Source organism: Castanea sativa, chromosome 12 (genome assembly GCF_040712315.1).
Source record: "Castanea sativa cultivar Marrone di Chiusa Pesio chromosome 12, ASM4071231v1".
Taxonomy (NCBI): domain Eukaryota; kingdom Viridiplantae; phylum Streptophyta; class Magnoliopsida; order Fagales; family Fagaceae; genus Castanea; species Castanea sativa.
The window spans coordinates 29,625,445-29,648,960 of NC_134024.1; the positions used below are offsets into that span (position 1 = coordinate 29,625,445).

The following is a 23,516-nucleotide window of genomic DNA, read 5'->3' on the forward strand; positions in this document are numbered from 1 at the left end:
GCAAGCGTGGCAATATTTTTCTCCTTGGCTGCCTGCAATCCAAGACCTTCATCCTTCTTAGGCTTTGTCACCTTCTTCCAACTTACCATATGGATTTTCTTTTTATTTTTAGACGAACCCCAAATCTCGATTAAGCTTATCCACACACTTAATGATTTTTTGGGGGAGGACTGAACATTGCATGGTGTAACTAGCAATGGCTGCGGTAACAACTTGTGTGAGAACAAGCCTTCCAACAAAGGAGAGCAAATGGGCTTTCCAGCCAGCTAGACAACTTTGAATTCGCTCAATGACGAAACCAAAATCATGAGGGTTAATGGGAAACCCTAAATACTTCCCTAAAGCTAGGGTAGATCGGAACCCAAGTGTGTTGCATAAGTCCTCTCGAGTTTCTCTAGAGATATTAGGGGAAAAGAAAAGTCGGGATTTTTCTTCATTCACCTTCTGCCCATAAAGCACACAAAAGGTCTCTAGGGTGTCTTTGATTGCAATACAGTTTTTCTAATCAGCCTTAGCAAAAAAAACCAAATCATCCGCAAAGAAAAGGTGGAAGAAAGCTAAACCACCTAGGGCAACTTTAACGGGGTCCCACAACTTAGCTTCACACTTCTCAGAAATTAGAGCCCCTAAGACTTTCATACAAAAATGAAAAGGTACTGGGAAAGGGGATCCCTTTGGCGAATACCTCTCGACGGAATAAAATAATCAAGACCCCCCCCCCCCCCAGGTTGAAGAGCACCGAAATGGATGTAGTGGATACACAACTCATAATGAGATAGGTCAGATGATTTGGGAAGTTGAATAAATTTAACGTATCTCGGATGAAGCTCCATTCAAGGCGATCATATGCCTTTTCTAAATCTATTTTAATAGCCATCATAGCTCTGTTCAGATTAACCCTTCTGCCCCCAAATTTATCTTCACCATCTAACACTTCATTAAAGTTGCCAGCCATGACCTAGGGCATGGAGTGAAGACCAGCAACAGTGGTAAGGTTCTCCCATAACAGTTTCCTTTCAGCATATCTGGGGCTAGCATAAATAGTTGAAAAGAGCCAGGAAGTACCCCGAGAAAAATCCTTGACAATGGCATGAATTTCTTGTTTGGTGGAAGATAAAGCAGTGACCTCAGTCTGGCCTGAATTCTAGAGAACCCACAAACCACCAGTCAAACCAATATTATTAGCATGGATGGCTCCATCAAAAGGCAATATGTCAGTAATAGCCTTAGCCCTGGCACCACTAACCTTGGTTTCAGAAATAATTAAAATAGCAGGGGAGAAATTTTGAACTAAATCTTGCACAGAGTTATTAAAAGAGGGGTTAAGAAGACCTCAACAATTCCAACAAACAATATTCATAATTAACAAGATAAGGATGAAGAAAATAAACTCAGGAGCGGTGTAATCCACTTCCCTCATCAAATTGCATTTCATCATTGTCATAGCGACTCCTAATGTTGGCCTGCAAGTAGACTCCATCATTATCAAAAGATTGAACAGCATTTCCTACGTTTAACTACTGAGGTTCCGGTTTGGATCTCAAAGTTGGATCAATCTTTTTCAAATTAGCCCTCGAGATGCTCTCTGCAGCGTCTGACTAGGCACCTATCTCAATAGGAACCATGGTGATATCTCCAACTACCACCTCAGAGGTTTTATTAGGCTCCACCTCAGTGTCACCCTTAAACCCATCCTGCAGAGTGCCCCCAGTAGTGAAAGCTTTAAATCCTAGCTCTGTCTAATCAAAGGGCCACCATTCCTTCATCGGCATCTTGGTAAGCTTGCTACTAATCCGAACAGACGATTGAGGTCCGGTGTCCTTGTCAGGGGTGCTCATCGGATTGCCTTTAGTCCCAACAGGGTTCCGAATTTTTTGCTTAGCTTTCTACACTCTACTATGACTTTTGCTTGGCATATGAGGTCATGTCAGTCTAGACGGATCCTCACCGTTGGCTAAGTTAGTGCGATATGCCAAAAGATCATCGGAAGCTGACTGCATCACATGATCAAGATTCCTCATGCCTTTCTCTTACTCCGTATAGTCAAATCTTGGGTAGGGTGGGCTTATGGTCTGACTAGGGCCAGCTATCAATGGGTTACGATGCCCATAAAAGGAAGGCTGGGGAGCATCCTTCCCAAAGGCCTTGTAGACTTTCTTTTTTCGTGCTACTAATACCCACGGCCTAAACTTATCGTTTGTCTGGTAGCTCTTGTCACTTGGCTTGGGCTTATTTCCCTCCAAATTTTCCCCATTTGCATCATCTCCATCAGTCCTCTCCGAAACTCTTACTCTGTGTGGACAGCTCTCCTCCTTGTGACTAGCACGGCCACACGAAAAACATATTAAGTTAAGCCCTTCGTATTGGACAGGTTGGGATATTCCCCCTACTTTGATAAGTTTGATCAAGGGCATATCATAGCTTATCTGGACGCATAATCTCACAAACCTTCCCCTTGTTTCTGTTGCTGTATGCGTATTGATTCGCAAAACTGGTCCTATGGCTTTGCTAATGTCCCTCAGAACTGAAGGTTCATAGTACTCTATAGGTAAATTTGGAAAGCATACCCAAGCTGCAATAGTAGTTACATTAGCCTTGACAGGGTTAAAATTGGGCTCCCAACTTCGGATAGACAAGAAGTGGCCGCTAACAAACCACGAACTCTCTTTGAGAACTTTACCATGATCCTCCATAGACGAGAACCTGATGAGAAAAAATCCCTTGCCAAGATCAACACAGTCCATTCGGCCAAATGGCTTCCATAAACTTAGCAATCTTGTCGACATTGTCTGGTAACCCACAATCGTCCCGATTACTTTCACAATCAGAGCATTAGACCATTAGGCTCGGACGCTAGACTTTCGCTCTCCTGACAAGTTCACTGCAGCAATACCCGCCTCTAAATCTGATGTTTCGTCATCAGACTCCATGTCGTTCTCAACTGTAAAAGCCTGCTCAAATGCTCCTGGTATCTCCCCCAGTAGTTTTTCCCTGTATGAGCTCCCCCCCCCCCCTTCCCTACCTGCTCTTGGTGACGAAAGGAACCTGACCGTTCCCTGAGAGTGATTCTCCTTCACCTTTTTTGTGCTCCTTTCCAGTCGCTCATCTTCCTCTCTAGACCGCACTGCAGCTGCTTGAGACATGACCTACTGGAATTCAACTTCAGTGAAAAAATGTTACAACCTTATTATACAGCAAATTTCAATGAACTAATCAAAAGCTAAATCACCAAAAAGTTCTCGACCTTAATCAAATACAGAAGCATAAATAAATTTGAACTTGCAAACAAATTCACTTTTTTAAATAGGTAGAACTCAAGTACTAAAAAATGTTTATTAAAAATGGCAATATCAAAATAGGGTTCCAAGGCGCAACCTGATTTAGCTATAGCCTAACTGCCTAAGCATCATGAAAATATATCCCATAAACTTATTCTAACACAAACGCAATGCCATATTTGATTAGATAATACCCAAACATGCAACAATCTAAGTATTGTAAAAAATTTGTGCGAAGTCTCTAATCTTTTAACACTTCAATCTATGAATATTTTCACCTTAAAAAGAAATTGCTTATAAGTAACAAATAATTAACACAAAGAATTAATGCAAGAAAAAGAAAAAAGGAGTTTGCATAAAGTGTATTATTAACTAAAAGTAACTAAGATAATTACACGCACCGACACACACGTGTGTAATTATAATAACCAACAAGTATCTTACCAATTTTTTCAATAAAGCACTAACCATTATCAATTAGGAATCGAAGACCACAAAAAGCAAAACTTGAAAATCGATAAGCTTAAAAGCATAAAAGATTAAACTTTTATAAGCGAAGGGTAATGTCAGTACCAAAATAAATAGTGGTGGGTATAGGTATCACAAGTGATAATATCTTGCAAGTGTCCTTTTAATAGTCTTAATACTCCCCCTCATGTCTAGGTTGAAACTAGGCCCAACATATGAGATTTTAAATGGAAATTAGAGTAGAAGAGACAATGATCGAACTTAAGATTTTTTACTCTAATACCATTTTAAATTAACGATTGTCCAAAAAACTTACATTATTGAGATATGATAAATTTAATCATTTAACCACATACTTCTAACAATAAATAGAAAGTCCCCAAGCCCCCAAAGTTTAAGAGAATGTCGATATGTATCGATTCCAAATTAGTAGAAATTAGTTACCACCTCATTATTATGTTAACCACATATACAAGAAAATTAGTGCAACATAAAAGAACGCTAAAAAATAGCTCATTTTTTTAAAAAATTAATAACTAAAATCAATTATTCTAAATCTTATGGACTAAAAGTCTAAAACCGCTCAAATGGCAAATTTAGAGCACAATAATATGTTTTGGCCTAAATTTTATTTTAATTCTGTTGAAACTTGTACTTATAGAGGATTTTTTTTTTTTTATAGTTATAGCATCATTTTAAATTTATTTGAAATTAGGCAATAGAATTTTACTTTAAAAAAAAAAAAAAAGTATTAGTAGAGTAACTTGGAGAAACTGTTTTCAGGTACCCAATTTTATAATCTAGGAATAGGATATATGATATATGATATCATCAGAGAGAGAGAGAGAGAGAGAGAGAGAACAATTATGCATTATTTACAGAGAAGATGCCTGCTGCTTATCATCCACAAGCGGTGGAATGGGTCCAATGAACGATTCCGATCAAAGCAGACTTACTTTAGAATCAGTCACTAAATGCTGACACTCATCCATATCATATATATACCCAATCAAATCATATGTAGTTATTATATATATGTAATATCACTTTCATCCAAACTGTAGTATATATTTACCTCTACACGTTAGAGTTAGGGATTGAGATTTGTCGGGCATGACAATATCCTAGCTGGGTTCCACTTGATATTTATGCTTGACCAAATGTTTGGCTAAGATCCACATTTCCTTTTCAAATGGTCGACTTATAAAATTTAATTGATAAGGTTTCAAATATACCCTAATATCATAAATAAACATCTCCTAATATCAAGATTTATTTTCATGACAATCTTGGATAATAATTCAGATTAGGTTCGATACGCTAAATTAATAATCAATAATTCCATAGCATTAATAGATTTGACACAGACATCCAAACCAATTATTTTTTTCGATGATCTCTAGAATAATAAAACACTACATCCCTTTCAAAAAAAAATAAATAAATAAAACACTACATCATTAAGCTTGTGTCGCTGTTCGATCCAATCTGAGCTTGTGTTTGGATAAGAATGAAAAATTAAAATTATTTTACCATTCAACTTATTTTTTGCTATTATCTATGGACCCTACTGTACTTTTTGATACTATTCATGGGCTCAATTATACTATTTCAATTAAATTTTACCTTTATCTACAGTACTTTCAGCAATAAATTTTCAGTTTCAGTAAAATAAACGGTATCCAAACAGACCCTGAGTTTACAAAGTTTGTCTATGTGGTCGAATCTGAACTCTATTAATTGGCGAGTAATAATAGTCACATGCTCTTTATTATACAACATGAATAAAAATTATGTTTTAAAAACGCTATTTCAAAAGAATATATAGATGAAGTGTGCAATAACGAGATGTGTGTATGATCAGATTTTCGGTTAATTGGCTACTGCATGATGCTACATATATGTCAGCATCAATTTTTTCAAGAGCCATAATTAACGGAGGAAGAAATGGGGTTGGGTGGTGGTATGATGCGAAAGTAGACTAAAACTGAAACGCAAAGTCTGGTTGAAAATTAGTGAAAGTAGACTAGCTGAAACGTAAAAAGCAATTTATCCAGCCCTCTTTTTCCATAGCCAATGGATTTTAAGTTAACAACCCACTTGGTTCGAGGCCTATGCCACCAAACTAAGCAAAACGGAGGAACTTAAGAATTCAGTCATCAATCAAAAATTTAGCAATAGAATTTTAATACTTTTAGTGGCATTTCTTATATATGTGTGTGTGCCAGATCTCAATTAGAGTTTATGATTCTGTGTCTACAGTGAGGTAGAGGTATAGCCGTATAGCGTGTAGAATTCTGACTAAGCATGGTTGCGGCTTTGAGAAGCCGAGAAGGCCATGAAATAATCATTTCTAAAAATAATCGTTCGTGTCATGATATTGTGCATCTTAGATCAAAAGTTTACAATAAAGTCGCCACTTGTTTTATTAATGTAAAATAATAATAAAAACCAAAATAGAATGAAAAAAAATAATCATTCATTGAAAATATTTGAATTTACATTAATTGACTTAGAAAATAGAAATGATAAGATATAATCTAAGAAAAATATAATGTTTTGATTCCAATTAAATTCTACAGAAAATATAAAAATTACATGAATAAAAGCATGGTCAAGAACCAAGAATCTAAGTTTTGAGGCTACGTTATGGAAGTGAAACAAATTAGACACTCATTCCCTCGACCTAAATTGGTCTTCTGCAAATTGATAGCCATAGTTTCATATCATCCAAACACACGAGCATATTAGTGCATTTCAACATGTCATATACAATAAAATAGACGTGAGTAGAAAAACAAATTCAACATGTTAAATTTTACAAAATCAAAATTTTGTGAGTATATTTGAATAACATGTTTAAACCCTAATTTATGGTTGCACAGTCATCATGTTAATCATCTAATACCATAAAAGAGCATCATGTTAAAATTTTAAAACTATGACATGCAAAAAATTTAACTAGAGTTAAGGTTTATACTTGAATGCACGAGAATTGCAAATACAGATCCACAGAGATTCTCTGAAATTGAGCATCAATTCCTAATCCTATGTTTGGTTTGAAGGAAGAGAATGGAAGAGAAGAGAAAATGAATCAGGGAAAAAGGAAAAATGTGGGCCCAAATGACAGATTTTTTAACAAATTTAGTTCATTTTCTTTTCTATCATGCTATCCAAAGAGCGGAAAGAATTTAATTTCTCTTCCTTTCCCTCATCTTCCTTTCAAACCAAACAAAGTGTAAGTACCGTAACTACTCTCCTTTGGATTCACCACAGATTCCCTCCTTGAAGTTGAGAGAATTTGAGTTTGGTGCCTTACTATTTGTTGATGATCATTGAAATTGGAAGAGCAAAAACCTAATTACTAGAATACATTATCTTAATAAATGTTCAATTACAAGTTGTAATGCTCTTTTCATTTTAAATAAAAAATAAATATGTTAATAATTCATTGGCTCACGCACAAATTCATTAAGGTTATGTGTGCTTTTTTTTTAATTTATAAAAAATTTATTTAATAAAACATTACATGCAATTTAACCACTGCCTTAGAGTATTTATTAACAAAAGTCTTGATTTAAAGGTTATTGGAAAAGAAAATCATATTATTAATGATTTATAAAATAAAATTAATCAGCTAGCTATTAATTTTATTTTAAATTCAACTATAAATAGTAAGAGTGCTCTAACTATTTATAGTTGAATTTAAAATATTTAAAAATGAAAAACAAGTGTATTTATCACATATCTATCTACCACACTTAATACATTACTTTATTTTTATTATCAAATAAAAAATTAATTACTGCATGACTAAATTATAAATGTGGTTGAAATTGACAGTTGAAATTGGTGGTGGAGGGGAATCCATATCCAAACAAAACCACAAATAGCAGAGGAAAAAAAACAAGGAGAAAATAGGCCTTTCCGTTTTTTTGGACGTGTAAAAACGTTAAAAACTTCTCTTTTAAATAATTCGACTGTTGGATAAAAAGCTAATCATAGATGTTTTGGTTGGAAACGCAAGCCTGTTTAGTAGGAGGATTTTTATGGCCTATTAGTTACATGTGTTTAAATAACATTTTTTTAATTTAAAAATTTAAAAAAAAAATACATGTAAGTGAAAAAGTATGTGAAAATACATGTAATATTAGTTAAAAACTAAAAATTGTTTGAAATCATGTACCGAACATCCCTTAATGTTTGGAAAAATATTTCTATTTTTGATTTTTTTTTTAAGTTATAAAATGGAACGTATAGAATTTATAAATTTTTTTTTTATAATGATAAGTTTTAATTTTGGAGTATGAGATTTTTTTTGTGTGTGATAAAGATAAATTATTTAATATAAGAGATAGAAGAATTTGAAAAAAATTGGTAAGATTCTTTGTTTTCATTTTATTTAAAACTGTGCTATAAAAAAATTTATAATTTGAAATTATCATCTCAACCATTTTCAAAATCTTTTTTTCAACAAAAAAAAATGATACTTAAAATAAACTATACTTAGAAAATATTAATCAAACAATAAATTCAAGTACAACACCCACCATCTTATGGTTGGTAAAACAAAGAACTAAATTAATAATCTTAATCTTCTTAAAAAAAAAAAATTATTAAAATATTAAAAAAATAAAACATAAATTAAAAGTAAAAAGAAATAAAAAAAAAGAAATGCACGAATCCCCAAAAAACAGGAATTAACTAGCGTGCAGCAGTCAGTGGCCCAAATGGGTTTGTTTTCTTCACAGCAGCCGTACTGAATCGCTTGCCCCCTTTTATATATAATTAGCAATAAGATAAATTATAAGATTCTCAACCCAAAAAAAAAACACATTAAGATAAAGTAAAAGATTCTTTTTAAAAAAAGAAGATAAATTAAAATTTTTTTAAAAAAGTACTCTCCATGTAAAAAATAGAAGACATTAAAAACAAAAACAAAAACAAAAACATGCACACTCGGAAAAGGAAGCGAAAAGTCTCAGACTTCACTGTCTCTCACAAATACACACACTACAGTACATACCGGTTTTACCTCCATAGACGTAGCTCTCATTCGTGTCTTTCTCACACACTGAATTCACTGGTACTGGGTTTTTTTTTTTTTTTTTGGTTTTATATTTAATTTCACAGTATATAATATGAATGATATTTTAGAAAATGACATTTCTCTTTGCCCTAGATTCTGTGATGCTATCCCTCTCTCTCTGATCTGATCTCCGTACTTTTCGTAAAATTTTTCTTTATTGTACTCACTATTTAATCACATTTTTATTATTATTTATTTAATTTTTGTAACTGTTATTTTTTAATTGTATTATTATTATTATTATATATATGTGTGTGTGTGTGTGCATGAAGATCTGAATTTGACTCAAAACCGTGATCCCTGTTTGTCAATGTCGGTTGTCTGCAGAGTGTGTGCTGGGTTTGATTTGGAAACTGTTTTTAAGTGAAAGCTTACACTCTGTGAGCTTGTGCTCTTTACACTCTTTTTTTTTTAAGCTCTAGCTGAGAGCTTGTATGAACTCTCTGAGAAATTGGGTTGGATGGTGAGCAATTGAAGAAAGATTGGTTTTTGTGTAGTATAAAGGAGGGAGTTCTTGGGCATTTGCAGTGTACGGCGAGGTACTTTTCTTTTTGCGCGATTTGATCTTGATCAAAGTTGTCTTTTTCTTTTTTTTTGTGGATATGTGCTGCTTATTGCTTACGTTTTTTTGAAGGAATTGTTGCAAATTTAGCTACTTTTGTATCTGTTTGTTTGTTTTGAATTCTGGGTCTTGTTTAGAATTGGGTTTTGTTATAATTTAGTAGTAGTTATTGGGGATCAGGGATGGGCAAGGTTATAGAAAGTGGATACAGTGAAGGTTGGTTAGTCGGGGTCTGGTTTTTTGAGTTCTAAACAAAGGTTTGGATTTGGGGTGGTACTTAAATTGGGTACTGTAATCATGTTGTGATACTGGGGAAAAATTAGTTGTTGCTGTTATTTTACGGGAATTGGGTCTTGAAAAGCACATAGGAAATATAGCTTGTAAGTTGGATGGTTAGTCCTGACTTCTCTTCTCTTTTAAATGTCAGACAAAGATCAGTATGCTGAGTGGTGGTCAGGATTGGGACTTGTAGCTCTATGATAGCTCTGGGATATTTAGTTTTGAAGAATTGAGTCCATGAGCAATTGAAAATTAAAATTGTGAAGCTGCTTTTAAGTGACATAGACTTGTCTGATACCTCTCGGTAAGTATGGTTATATCTTGAGTGCTAAGATTTCATCTCTTTAGGCATAGCATATGAAAGTAATCTAAAGCTAAATATTGGAATTTTTTTTTATTGATATATTTTGGTTTATGTATAAATCATAGATTCTTGCACGGTTAAATTTTTATTAACTATAAAATATGCAACTATTAACCAAAGACTTTTATTTACATAAAAACACAGAGCACCTACTCTTAAAACTTTATCTTACTTTTAAAGATTTTTATTATCAGGAGATTTATGTTGTAACCATATCCACAATTTATTAGATTAGTAGAATTGATTGGATAGTTTGATTTACAGGTGGCCCAAGAGAGAGCTAAACTGGCATTTTAGTGCAAATGTCAAAGTCTCCCTCCCCTGAACCACGAGATTTCCTATCCTCTTCTACTTCCCAGCCAAGGTTATCATTTTTCTCTGTATTTGATCCCTTTAATATGGTGCCCAATTTGCCGATTTTCATGCTTTAAAAAGTAAATTTGTTATACTCCTATATTAATGATAGATTGAAAGTGAATTTTAAAAAAATAAAAAATAAAAAGCTTATAAGCTTCTAACATTGAACTCATAATAATACTTGCCATCATAATATGTATAGTATCCACTATAAAAGTTTAAATCAATGTTAGATTTATTGCTTTGCAGTGCTGAATGCTTGAATTTTTGGTATTCATTCTGACTTTCAGTACTGAACTGGCTCATTACTTCCAGGGAATTAAATGGAACACCAGCAATGGATGATCCAGAAAGCACAATGGCTACTGTTGCTAATTTTGTTGAGCAACTACATGCCAACATGTCTTCACAACATGAGAAAGAACTTATTACAGCACGTTTGCTAGGTATTGCTAAAGCAAGAAAGGATGCTCGGACGCTAATTGGTTCCCATGGCCAAGCAATGCCATTATTCATAAGCATTCTCAGGAGTGGCACCCCTGTGGCAAAAGTCAATGTTGCAGCAACTCTTAGTGTACTGTGCAAAGATGAAGACCTTCGATTAAAGGTGCTTCTAGGTGGTTGCATCCCACCATTACTCTCAATCTTGAAGTCTGAATCAACTGAGGCTAGGAAGGCAGCGGCAGAGGCGATATATGAAGTTTCCTCTGGTGGGCTTTCAGACGATCATGTTGGCATAAAAATATTTGTTACAGAAGGAGTAGTACCAACATTGTGGGATCAGCTGAATCCAAAGAACAAGCAGGATAAAGTGGTGGAGGGATTCGTTACTGGGGCTTTGAGAAATCTTTGTGGTGATAAGGATGGTTACTGGAGAGCTACACTTGAGGCTGGAGGAGTGGATATTATTGTGGGTATTCTGTCTTCTGATAATGCTGCTTCTCAGTCCAATGCAGCTTCTCTATTGGCCCGTCTGATGTTGGCTTTCAGTGATAGCATCCCAAAAGTAATTGATTCTGGTGCTGTCAAAGCCTTGCTTCAGCTTGTAGGCCAAGAAAATGATACTTCTGTCCGTGCTAGTGCTGCCGATGCTTTAGAGGCTCTTTCTTCGAAGTCAACCAGAGCGAAGAAAGCAATTGTGGATGCTGTTGGTGTTCCTGTTCTCATAGGGGCGGTAGTTGCTCCTTCTAAAGAGTGTATGCAAGGTGAGTGTGGCCAGGCTTTACAGGGTCATGCAACACAAGCTTTAGCAAATATTTGTGGCGGGCTGTCTGCTTTAATACTGTATCTTGGAGATCTTTCACGTTCCCCTCGCCTAGCTGCACCAGTTGCTGATATAGTTGGAGCACTTGCCTACACTCTGATGGTCTTTGAGCACAGCTCTGATGTGGATAAGGAACCTTTTGATGTGAAGCAGATAGAAGATATTCTGGTAGCTCTACTAAAGCCCCGTGATAAGAAACTGATTCAAGAGCGTGTCCTTGAGGCTATGGCCAGCCTATATGGCAATATCTATCTCTCAAGATGGCTCAGCCATGCAGAAGCTAAGAAGGTGCTTACCGGACTTATAACAATGGCAACTGCTGATGTGCAAGATTATTTGATATTATCTTTAACAAGCTTATGCTGTGATGGGGTAGGCATCTGGGATGCAATTGGGACAAGAGAAGGAATTCAGTTACTGATATCGTTGCTGGGCTTATCCAGCGAGCAGCATCAAGAGTATGCTGTTCAGTTGCTTGCAATCTTGACTGAACTAGTTGATGACAGCAAGTGGGCTATCACTGCTGCTGGTGGGATTCCTCCACTGGTGCAGTTGTTAGAGACAGGATCTCAGAAGGCAAAGGAGGATGCAGCACATGTTCTGTGGAACCTGTGCTGTCATAGTGAAGACATCCGTGCCTGTGTTGAAAGTGCTGGAGCCATCCCAGCATTCTTGTGGCTCCTTAAAAGTGGTGGATCAAGAGGGCAAGAAGCCTCAGCTTTGGCACTGACAAAGCTTATTCGAACAGCTGATTCCGCCACAATAAATCAGTTATTGGCTTTGCTCCTAGGAGAATCTCCAAGCTCAAAGGCCCATATTATTAAAGTTTTGGGCCATGTACTGATAATGGCATCACACAAGGATCTTGTGCAGAAGGGTTCTGCAGCTAATAAAGGGCTGAGGTCTCTTGTCGAGGTTCTTAACTCAACAAATGAAGAATCTCAAGAGTATGCAGCTTCTGTCCTTGCTGATCTGTTCAGCACAAGGCAAGATATTTGTGATAGTCTTGCAACCGATGAGATTGTGCATCCTTGCACGAAGCTTTTAACTAGCAAAACTCAAGTTGTTGCAACACAGTCAGCTCGAGCATTGGGTGCTCTGTCCCGCCCAACCAAGACCAAAACTACGAACAAGATGTCTTATCTTGCTGAAGGGGATGTCATGCCTCTAATCAAGTTGGCTAAAACTTCTTCTATTGATGCAGCTGAAACTGCTGTTGCTGCACTGGCCAATCTTCTATCCGACCACCAGATTGCTGCAGAAGCCCTTTCAGAAGATGTTGTTTCTGCTTTGACAAGAGTACTGGGAGAAGGAACCTCAGAAGGTAAGCAGAATGCTTCATGTGCACTCCATCAATTGCTGAAGCATTTCCCAGTAGGTGATGTACTGACAGGAAATGCTCAGTGTCGCTTTGCTGTTCTGGCACTTGTTGATTCCTTAAATGCAATGGATATGGATGGGGCTGATGCTGTTGATGCTTTAGATGTAATTGTACTCTTGGTTAGGACAAAACAAGGAGTGCACTTAACTTACCCTCCATGGTCTGCCCTTACCGATGTTCCATCTAGGTTGGAGCCTCTTGTCCGCTGTCTGGCTGAGGGGCCACCTCCTGTGCAAGATAAGGCAATAGAAATTTTGTCTAGGCTTTGTGGGGATCAACCAGTTGTGCTGGGTGATCTGTTGGTTGCAAGATCAAGATCCATTGGTTCACTAGCTGATAGGATAATGAACTCAACCAGTTTAGAAGTGAGAGTTGGAGGGTCTGCACTGCTCATCTGTGCTGCAAAAGAGCACAAACAGCAGTCAATGGATGCACTTGATGTGTCTGGGTATTTAAACCCCCTTATATGTGCTTTAGTGGAACTGATGAAGCAAAATTCTAGCTGTTCCTCTTTAGAAATTGAAGTCAGAACTCCTAGAGGTTTTATGGAAAGAACTGCGTTCCAAGAAGGAGATGAATTTGATGTTCCTGATCCAGCCTCTATCTTGGCGGGTACTGTTGCCTTGTGGTTGCTAGCAATAATTGCTTCCTTCCATGCAAAGAACAAAGTCATTGTTATGGAAGCTGGTGAACTTGAGGCTCTCTCTGACAAGCTTGCAAGCTACACTTCCAATCCACAGGTACATCCAAATAGATATTCTAATGGTTAAGCTTTTTTCCTTCTCTCTCTCTCTCTCTCTCTCTCTCTCTCGTGGGTACTGGGCCACCATTTGTTTCTCTCATAGTGCTTTACCATTCTATAAATTGAGTCCTATTAGACCCATAACTAGCTAATATTGTGGAATTAAATTTGGTATCATAAGTTGATAGGCTATTTGAAAATGTGAGGTTCAATAATACTGAATCTTACCTATACATAAAGATGGTGCTGACATTTATCTGTCCACTACATTTATAAAGGGTCATCACTAAGTGCTGCACTGCTGGTCCCACCTAAGTGGGAAGGTTAGCTTGGATAAAGTCCTACTCTTCAGCATTTTTTTGCATGAAGTAGCCACTCTCAACACTCAAACATACGCACATGCACGTGGTTGCCCGAGACCTTACCACTGCACCAGAGAAATGCCCCTGCATGTATAATTTGAGGCCAATAGTAGAAATCTTATCACAAAACGTTACACATTTTCTCTTTTTTTCAAAGTCTACCTTATCCAAATTAGTGGCTCATCTCATGTGTTGTATGCTGAAAAGTTATTTTTATGCTATATTAATTTGTTGCAACATTATTTTCAATTAAGGATTGTGTCTTAGGTGTGAATGTCAGTTTGGCATTTGATATTTTGATAGGGTAAGGAAATCATAAAAAAGAGAATGGAGAGAGAAAAGAGGGGGAAAGGGGGGGGGGGGGGGGTTGCTGCTTTCAGTGTGTTTACGGAGTTTGTGTAGTTATAGAATTGAATCTTGTATTTCAATAAAATAAATAAATAAATAAAAAGAGATGAGTCTTGTAGCTCAAAAAAAATTGCGAAATACTGGTGTTCTCGCCAGAATAATGCATGGAGATACTCATTCACAGATTAAAAAGTATCTCTGATTTTTTGTAATAGTTCTTGTAGTTAGATTTCATAGTTGATAAACTGGCATACATGCTTATGTTTAAGAATTGTTTGACAAGGATTAAGTGGCTGAACCAAATTATTCTATTCAATGACAGGCAGAATATGAGGATACAGAAGGTATATGGCTTAGTTCCTTGCTCCTGGCTATTTTGTTCCAAGATCCGAATGTTGTTCTCTCTCCTGCAACTATGCGCATCATACCTTCACTTGCTCTTCTGCTGAGATCTGATGAAGTGATTGATAGATTCTTTGCTGCCCAGGCAATGGCCAGTCTTGTTTGTAATGGTAGTAAGGGAATAATTCTTGCCATTGCAAATTCAGGTGCTGTTGCTGGGTTAATAACCCTAATTGGTTACATAGAGTCAGATATGCCGAACCTTGTTGCTTTATCAGAAGAATTTTTTCTGGCACGCAACCCTGATCAAGTTGTACTGGAGCACCTTTTTGAAATTGAAGATGTAAGAGTTGGGTCCACTGCACGCAAATCTATACCCCTTTTGGTGGATCTCTTGAGACCAATACCAGATAGGCCAGGTGCCCCTCCAATAGCTGTTCAGCTCTTGACCCGTATTGCAGATGGAAGTGATACAAATAAACTAATCATGGCTGAAGCTGGAGCTCTGGATGCTCTGACAAAGTACCTGTCTTTGAGCCCCCAAGATTCAACTGAGGCCTCCATATCTGAACTACTGAGAATATTGTTTAGCAATCCTGATCTTATTCGATATGAAGCATCAGCTAGTTCCTTAAATCAACTCATAGCTGTTCTGCGTCTGGGATCAAGAAGTGCTAGATTCAGTGCTGCAAGGGCTCTCCATGAGCTTTTTGATGCTGAAAACATCAGAGAATCTGAATTAGCCTGGCAGGCTGTTCAACCATTGGTTGACATGCTTTATGCTACATCAGCAAGTGAGCAAGAGGCTGCTCTTGTTGCCTTGATCAAGTTGACTTCAGGAAGTTCTTCTAAAGCTGCCTGGTTGACTGATGTGGAAGGAAACCCACTGGAGAGTTTATACAAAATACTATCTTCTGCTTCATCCTTGGAATTGAAGAGAAATGCTGCACAACTATGTTGTGTTCTTTTTGGTAATACTAAGTTCAGAGAAAACCCAGTTGCCTCTGAATGCATACAACCCCTTATATTGCTCATGCAGTCTGATTTAAGTACATCAGTAGAATCTGGTGTTTGTGCTTTTGAAAGGTTGCTGGATGATGAACAGCAGGTGGAGCTTGCAGCAGCCTACGATGTTGTGGATCTCCTTGTTGGCTTAGTTTCTGGGACAAACCATCGGCTCATTGAGGCTAGCATCTCTGCACTCATAAAGTTGGGGAAAGACCGGACCCCACGCAAATTGGATATGGTCAAATCTGGCATTATCGATAATTGTCTTGAGCTACTACCACTTGCACCCAGTTCATTGTGCTCCTCAATTGCAGAACTTTTCCGCATTTTAACAAACAGTAATGCAATTGCTAGAAGCACTGATGCTGCAAACATAGTAGAACCCCTTTTCCTGCTTTTGCGTCGTCTAGATTTTGATTTGTGGGGACAGCACAGTTCCTTGCAAGCACTTGTAAATATTCTGGAGAAGCCACAGAGCCTTGCAACTTTAAAACTCACTCCTAGTCAAGTCATTGAGCCTCTGATTTCGTTTCTGGAATCCCCATCTCAGGCCATTCAGCAACTTGGCACAGAATTGCTCTCTCATCTTCTTGCTCAGGAACATTTTCAGCAAGATATAACAACAAAAAATGCAGTTGTGCCCCTTGTGCAGCTTGCAGGAATTGGAATATTGAACTTACAACAAACGGCAATAAGAGCACTGGAAAAAATCTCCACAAGCTGGCCAAAGGCAGTTGCTGATGCTGGAGGAGTTTTTGAGCTTGCAAAGGTTATAATTCAAGATGACCCTCAGCCACCTCATACATTGTGGGAATCTGCTGCTTTGGTTCTCTCTAATGTTCTGCGTTTCAGTGCTGAGTATTACTTTACAGTTCCTTTAATAGTTCTTGTGAAAATGTTGCACTCAACAGTGGAGAGCACTATCACAGTGGCTCTTAGCGCATTACTTGTTCATGAAGGGAGTGCAGCTTCAAGTGCTGAACAGATTACTGAAGCTGGTGCTATAGATGCCTTAATGGACCTTTTAAGATCTCATCAGTGTGAAGAAGAATCTGGACGGTTACTTGAAGCCCTATTTAACAATGTGAGGGTACGAGAGATGAAGGTTTCCAAATATGCAATAGCACCTTTATCGCAGTATCTGCTTGACCCACAAACCAGGTCACAGTCTGGCAAGCTTCTTGCAGCTCTCGCTCTAGGAGATCTCTCTCAGCATGAAGGACTTGCTAGAGCTAGTGATTCTGTCTCTGCATGTCGTGCATTAATAAGCTTGCTTGAAGATCAGTCAACAGAAGAAATGAAGATGGTGGCTATTTGCGCATTGCAAAACTTTGTCATGCACAGCAGAACTAATAGGCGAGCTGTTGCAGAAGCAGGTGGCATATTGGTGATTCAGGAACTATTACTCTCTCCTAATCCAGAAGTTTCTGGACAGGCAGCATTGCTGATCAAGTTTTTATTTTCTAATCACACGCTTCAAGAATATGTGTCAAATGAGCTCATCAGATCTTTGACAGGTAAGTTACAATTGAAAAGGTTTAATCCTCTATTTTTTTTTTTTTTTCTTAATACGTGTTGATATATTGCATTAAAAAATCCAGACACTAAACCCATTTTTTTCTTTAATCTCATATGCCCATCAAGTTATATGCGTTTATTAATCATTACTATATTAATTAAATTCCATGATGTACATACATTTAAGTGCAGTTACAAACTAATACACGTCCTCAGTTCTTTTATTCAATATCATATATCCACCAAGTAAAATTTCATGCATATTTTTAAATGCAGTTACAAAATCATATACTAAAGTTCTCATTTTCTTTAGTCAGCACCATATATTCTTAAAGTTATACATGTTAATTCATTGATTTGACTAAGATTGTAAAAGAGATTAATACCCTTGACTCTAGAAAATTAAATACTAATAACCTAATTAGCTACTAAGACTTAAAATAAAGTAAAATTGACCAATAAAAATATAATTCACTATCCAAAATTAAATAAGAATAAATTAAAATATTTTTTTTTTTGTGTATCCTACATCACTAACAAACTATGAGAAGCATTTATTGTGTAATCATTGGGAGCTCACAGAATTCAGCTTGGGAACTAAATTATAGAGAATCTGTCAAGGAAATTACTTGAAAGAGTAACTTCTGGAGAGGAAAGATTTCAACAAGAAAACTAGAACTTGTCTTCTTATCCTTGTAGTGGCACTGTTCTCAAAACCATGATTGTTAGACTAGCAGCCTTATGATAGAACTTGCCTGGATAATTGCTCCAGAAATAAATTTTGATATCTGATAATTTGATCAACAGGTGCAATTCTTAACAGGTGTTCTATGTTTAGTAGGTTAATAAATCTATTGTTCAGTAGGTTGGAATTGTGAGTTATGCTCTCTTTCCTTTGGGTTTCATTGGATATTTCTGGTTCAGTCCATGAATTATTTTTTGGTTGGCATGGGAGAATCTATAGAAGAGTCAACTGGGGTAGCTTGGCAGGCTAGTCCTTTGTGCTTGTTTTGTTGCATCTGGCTGAAAGAGAATAGCCAAATGTTTGAGGGCGAATACGTGTTTGGTGAAGTCTGACCCTAATTATTCTTACTGATCTTTTTTCCTTTTTTGGATTTTTGTAAATTGTTGTTCTTATTTTGATTTCCTCAGCATTTCTAAAGTTTATATATAAATAAATAAACCATAAAAGATTTTGAGAGAGAGAGAGAGAGAGAGAGAGAGAGATTTTCTGCAAGTAAGGAATGGCAAAAGTGTTGGTAAAGGCTTATCGAAAGAGACAGTTGGTAAAGTGATTTAGGAGCTCTACGTGACTGATGCATGCAAATTAAGGTAAAGAACAAGGAAACTTTTGTTTGTTAGAGCAAAGTGAAGAAACATGAACACATTTAATCTAGTTGAGATGAGCGTAGAAATAATGAGGTATGGAAGGGCAATGTCACTATTATAGCTGAAACCTGGCACGTCATAAGTAAAAAGTAGACGACTGGTGTAACCCTTTGCATATAGACCTTTCTCCTCTAAGAGCACCAATGAGATGGAGTGCTTTGTAGTTTTGATTATGATAAAAGTTTGAAAGGAAAGCTTATCAGGGAGAGAGCAAATGGACAAAATCTGAATTCTTACTGCATGTTGCAAGATTTGGCCCTTCACATCTAAATGACCTTTTGATCTTCTGAAGTTGCTTTTGTTATAATTATATATAACAATTTTATAAAGTAGCCTAACGTGTCTGAATGTAATATTTCATATCTTTATTAAAGAAACTTCTAGACAAAGATCATGAACAAAACTTTGTGAAGATAGTGGATTGGCAGAGCATGTAAACAGAAATTAACTTTTACCTTATTGTTATAATTTTCTTTTATGCAAGTCCTATATTCTGGTTTATTCTCTGATTGTTGAGAAGTAGGCACCCTCTTGCTTTCCTTTCCATTAAACATTGAATCCTGTCATTTCATTGTTTTGCAGCTGCACTAGAAAGAGAGTTGTGGTCCACTGCAACAATCAACGAAGAGGTTTTGAGAACCTTAAATATGATATTCACAAACTTTCCTAAGCTCCATATCTCTGAAGCTTCTACACTCTGCATTCCCCATTTGGTAGGAGCACTTAAATCTGGTAGTGAGGCCGCTCAGGAATCTGTATTGGACACCCTGTGCTTATTAAAACATTCTTGGTCAAACATGCCAATAGATATTGCAAAGTCACAGGCCATGGTTGCAGCCGAAGCCATTCCCATCCTGCAAATGCTCATGAAAACGTGCCCTCCAAGTTTCCATGAGAGAGCAGACAGCCTGTTGCACTGCTTACCAGGCTGTTTGACTGTTACTATTAAGCGAGGGAACAACCTAAAGCAGGCAATGGGAGGCACAAATGCCTTTTGTCGATTGACAATAGGCAATGGTCCTCCACGACAAACCAAGGTATTTGTTCCATTAAATCAATATATGCTAAAACAAACCACTTATTTCCATGCTTATATGCTTGGTTGAAATCGTAACTTGGGCTTGGGGTGCTCAGATACTGATTCTTTACTTTTGGCAGAATGTTAGGAATGATGACTCATTGTTGCAGCTTTTTTTTTTTTTTTTTTTGAATAAGTGACTCACTCTTACTTTTTGTTGGATTGTTTCATATGATGGCAAGACCCTATGTTGATTTCCATTGGAGTTGCAATCTAGTTATAAGGCAATAAAGGGTTTTAGAAAATTATCTTTGAATGATTTGGGAGCACCTTGATCTGTCACCTAACTTAGTTCTCATTGGAAATGATATTATTCCCCATCTTTTTGAAACTTTATGACAAGTAAATTTTCCAATGGGCTCTAACTCAAAGTACCTCCTCTCCTTGTAAGATTTCGGTGGACGGTGAGGCTGGGGTCTTGGATTCACTGGGTACATAACTTGCCCTTTGAATTAGTTGGCTTCAATTTTCTTGAGAAGTGCAGGAATTGCACATCTTATATATAATATGATATTTGTATGTGGTTAAATGAAGCTTGGGCAGGCAAGGCTGTAGCCTCTATCATGTGTCAATTGCTCTTTCATTTTTCCTTATAAATTTGTATTAATTGCAAAATGTAGACCAATAAGTTGTATCAACCTCTCTCTCACACGCATATGCTATGTTCCCTTTTTTCCACATGAAACCATGTATTCATGTCACTTCATAAAAATTTGCATGCTGCTTTTCATGTAAGAGCATTACACAATTTATCAGTTTCCCTGCAAATCAAACATATACCTTTCACTCCCTTTCTCAAAAAGACACCCTCAATTGAAGTGTATCCCCGTTTTCCTAAATCTTCTTTATCAAAAAAAATTTCATGGCATGTTATATTGATTTGAATTATTTAAAGTTTTATTGAATGTGGTGCCTGTAAATTTTAACTTGATTATACCTAATATCATTATCACACAGTACATGTAAATGAAATTCATAATGATGTTTCTTTATTGGATAATGCTACTTTGCACTTTAGTTTTCGCACAGTTTTCTTTCTATTTTTTCTGAACAGTTTAACTATAGAAATATTATGCACAATCAGCTGGGGACAACGCCTCATAAAGTAGAGGTCACTAATTTGAATCTCCCATTCCCCCTTCACTTGGATCCAGAAAATACTTCATAAAAAAAAATATATGATGTAAATTTTTCCTACACATTGCACAGTTTTAAACTTGTACTCTAGACTGACACGCCAGAGACCTTTTACTAACATGTTTCACATTCTATTCTCTGTCATATAATCTTTCAATCAGCCTGTAAGTACTTTCATACTAAAATGTCCTTTTATCATTATTAGGTAGTGAGCCACAGTACCTCGCCTGAATGGAAAGAAGGGTTTACATGGGCATTTGATGTACCCCCAAAGGGACAAAAGCTCCATATCCTTTGCAAAAGCAAAAATACTTTTGGGAAGGTAATTAGATTTCCATTTACATGCTTTTAGCATACAGTGTATGGATGTTCAACTGAAAAATAAGTAGTTTATTATTGTAAACCTTTGCTCCTTTTGTTTCACTGTGCCCTTTATACTTTGATGTGGTGCTCTGTAATTGTCCACAATGGTAGAGTATAATCCGCTTACAATGTTTTCATATTTCTGATTGATAATGGTGGTTTTTTCAGTCAACACTGGGAAGAGTGACCATCCAAATTGACAAAGTTGTGACTGAAGGAGTATACAGCGGATTATTCAGCCTTAATCATGACAGCAACAAAGATGGCTCTTCTCGAACACTTGAAATAGAGATTATCTGGTCCAACAGGATGTCAAATGAAGACATGTAAAGGTACAATATCTCCATATTGGCAAACACAGTAAATACTGGTGCGGCAAACTACAAAGAAAGTTGAGAAAGGTGGCATTAATGGTATCCTGATGGGGCGTGTGAAATTAGTTTGCTTGTAATTATTGACATATTTTGCAGGTCCAGTTTTGTAGTCTGAAAGACTAAGCTGCTCAAGGTGTAAGTGTAAATTATATTTATTAATTTGCAGGGGTGATAAGTCATAAGAGGATTGAACAGGGGTCCTATGGTACAGGGAATTTTAAAGCTGATCAGAAGTTTGTTGTACAGGTCAGTTTATAGGCACTAGCAATTTAAACAAACCAGAGAGGAATGGTATTTGAAAGTGATGGAATTGAGCTTTTTTTGCACTGAGTGGTGCCTTTGCAGTGAGATTGGGCTGTACCTAGCAACTTATCAATTATATGAAAGCCGCTATACAGAAAATGATTCTGATAAAAATCTCTCAAGTTGACACAGCTTTTTTGAAGCATTTTTTTTTCCTTATCAATTATATTAAACCCATTCTCAGTTATTCATGGAGAGCCAGGCTTAAGGATTCTGTTGCATTTTTGAGGGGTAAAACTCCACTGACCCAGTCCCATTTTAACCTCTAAGTGCATCCATTCAATCCTGTAATCATGAATTGGTCTACTGTTAATTTGCTGTAAATTATTCAATCCTGTAATCATGAGTTGGTCTACTGTTAATTTATTTTAACCTCTTCCAATGAACATTGGCACTGTTCTCTACTCCAGCTTTTGAAAATCGTTTATTAAGTGTTAATTTGGTTTATTAAGTGTTGATTTGGATTGTGTTGAAAACGTTTTTTAGCACGTTTGCTTTTTGAATGGTGGGTCTTGTGCACTGTTCACATGACTCACAAGTACATAATTTGGCAAAATTTTCAATAAAACTGGGTCTCATGGCACTATTCACACACTTAAAAATTATTTTGTTACAGTATTTTCAGTTTTCAGCAATAAGCGATATCTAAACAAATTCTAAAACCCATTTAGTCCAATTCAAGACTGATAAATACATTATGAGATTTCTACGCCCATTCCTAATAGGGTTCCTGATCCTCCAGCCCCTTTTTGAGTGACTTGAGAAGATTAGTGAATTGAATGTGACAAAATTCCAATACAATTCTTTAGATACAATATTTTTTTCCTTAATTAAATTTAAACACAAGACCTAAAATTTCCGGACAAAACCCTTGCTTCTCACTCCCACCCCCACTCCAAAAACCCAAAAAAATAAAAGAAAAACAAAAGGGCATTACCATAATTTCAAAACCATGCTCACGGGCTTGAAGCCTTGAATGGATTGCATGAATTTTAAAGAGTGCAGTTGTATGAGATTACAATCACTTCCTGAGATTCTTCTTCCATTCAGACCATCAAACCCTATAGAATACTTTTTTTTTTTAATACAAGATAAAATTTTTATTCTAGCCTAATCTAAGAGCATGTGTGTGTAAAGGACTTGAACCCCGACCCTTTCTCCCCACACTTTACAAACATTTATATTTATAGAATGACCACCGCATCAAAGGGGAGCGGTGGTAACCCCATAGAATACTTAATGAAAGAAAAAACATTAAATGCCAGAAGCCCCAAAACAAAAAGTGCAGCGAGAAGCTTTGTAGAAAAGGATGTTAATGAATGTAGTTAGCAGTTTTCAAAGCTGAAGGTTCTCAGATTTCAAAAACCAAGCTTACAATATATTTAATACTGTATATCAAGTGCGGGGCCCATTGTAGTTCTTTCTATGGGATGCTATCATGCTAGGCTCTCCTAAATTAATAACCAAAATTTAAAAATCACCCGTGTCATAAATTAACATTTCCATCATT

At 36.6% G+C, this 23,516-nt stretch overlaps 1 protein-coding gene across 2 annotated transcripts; it reads left to right on the forward strand.

Moving 5' to 3' along the window:
- The first annotated feature begins 8,690 nt into the window (after nucleotides 1–8,690).
- LOC142618698 (protein CELLULOSE SYNTHASE INTERACTIVE 3) lies at nucleotides 8,691–22,120 on the forward strand. Of its 2 annotated transcripts, XM_075791687.1 has the most exons (9): nucleotides 8,691–8,832; nucleotides 9,163–9,374; nucleotides 9,825–9,980; nucleotides 10,305–10,404; nucleotides 10,713–13,782; nucleotides 14,817–17,361; nucleotides 19,334–19,788; nucleotides 21,172–21,288; nucleotides 21,498–22,120. In XM_075791687.1, the coding sequence occupies exons 4-9, from the start codon at nucleotides 10,343–10,345 to the stop codon at nucleotides 21,657–21,659; spliced, it is 6,411 nt and encodes a 2,136-aa protein (XP_075647802.1). In that variant the 5' UTR covers nucleotides 8,691–8,832; nucleotides 9,163–9,374; nucleotides 9,825–9,980; nucleotides 10,305–10,342; the 3' UTR covers nucleotides 21,660–22,120. The 2 variants fall into 2 exon arrangements, with proteins under 2 accessions (XP_075647802.1, XP_075647803.1); XM_075791688.1 differs by lacking the exon at nucleotides 9,825–9,980.
- Nucleotides 22,121–23,516: the final 1,396 nt, after the last annotated feature.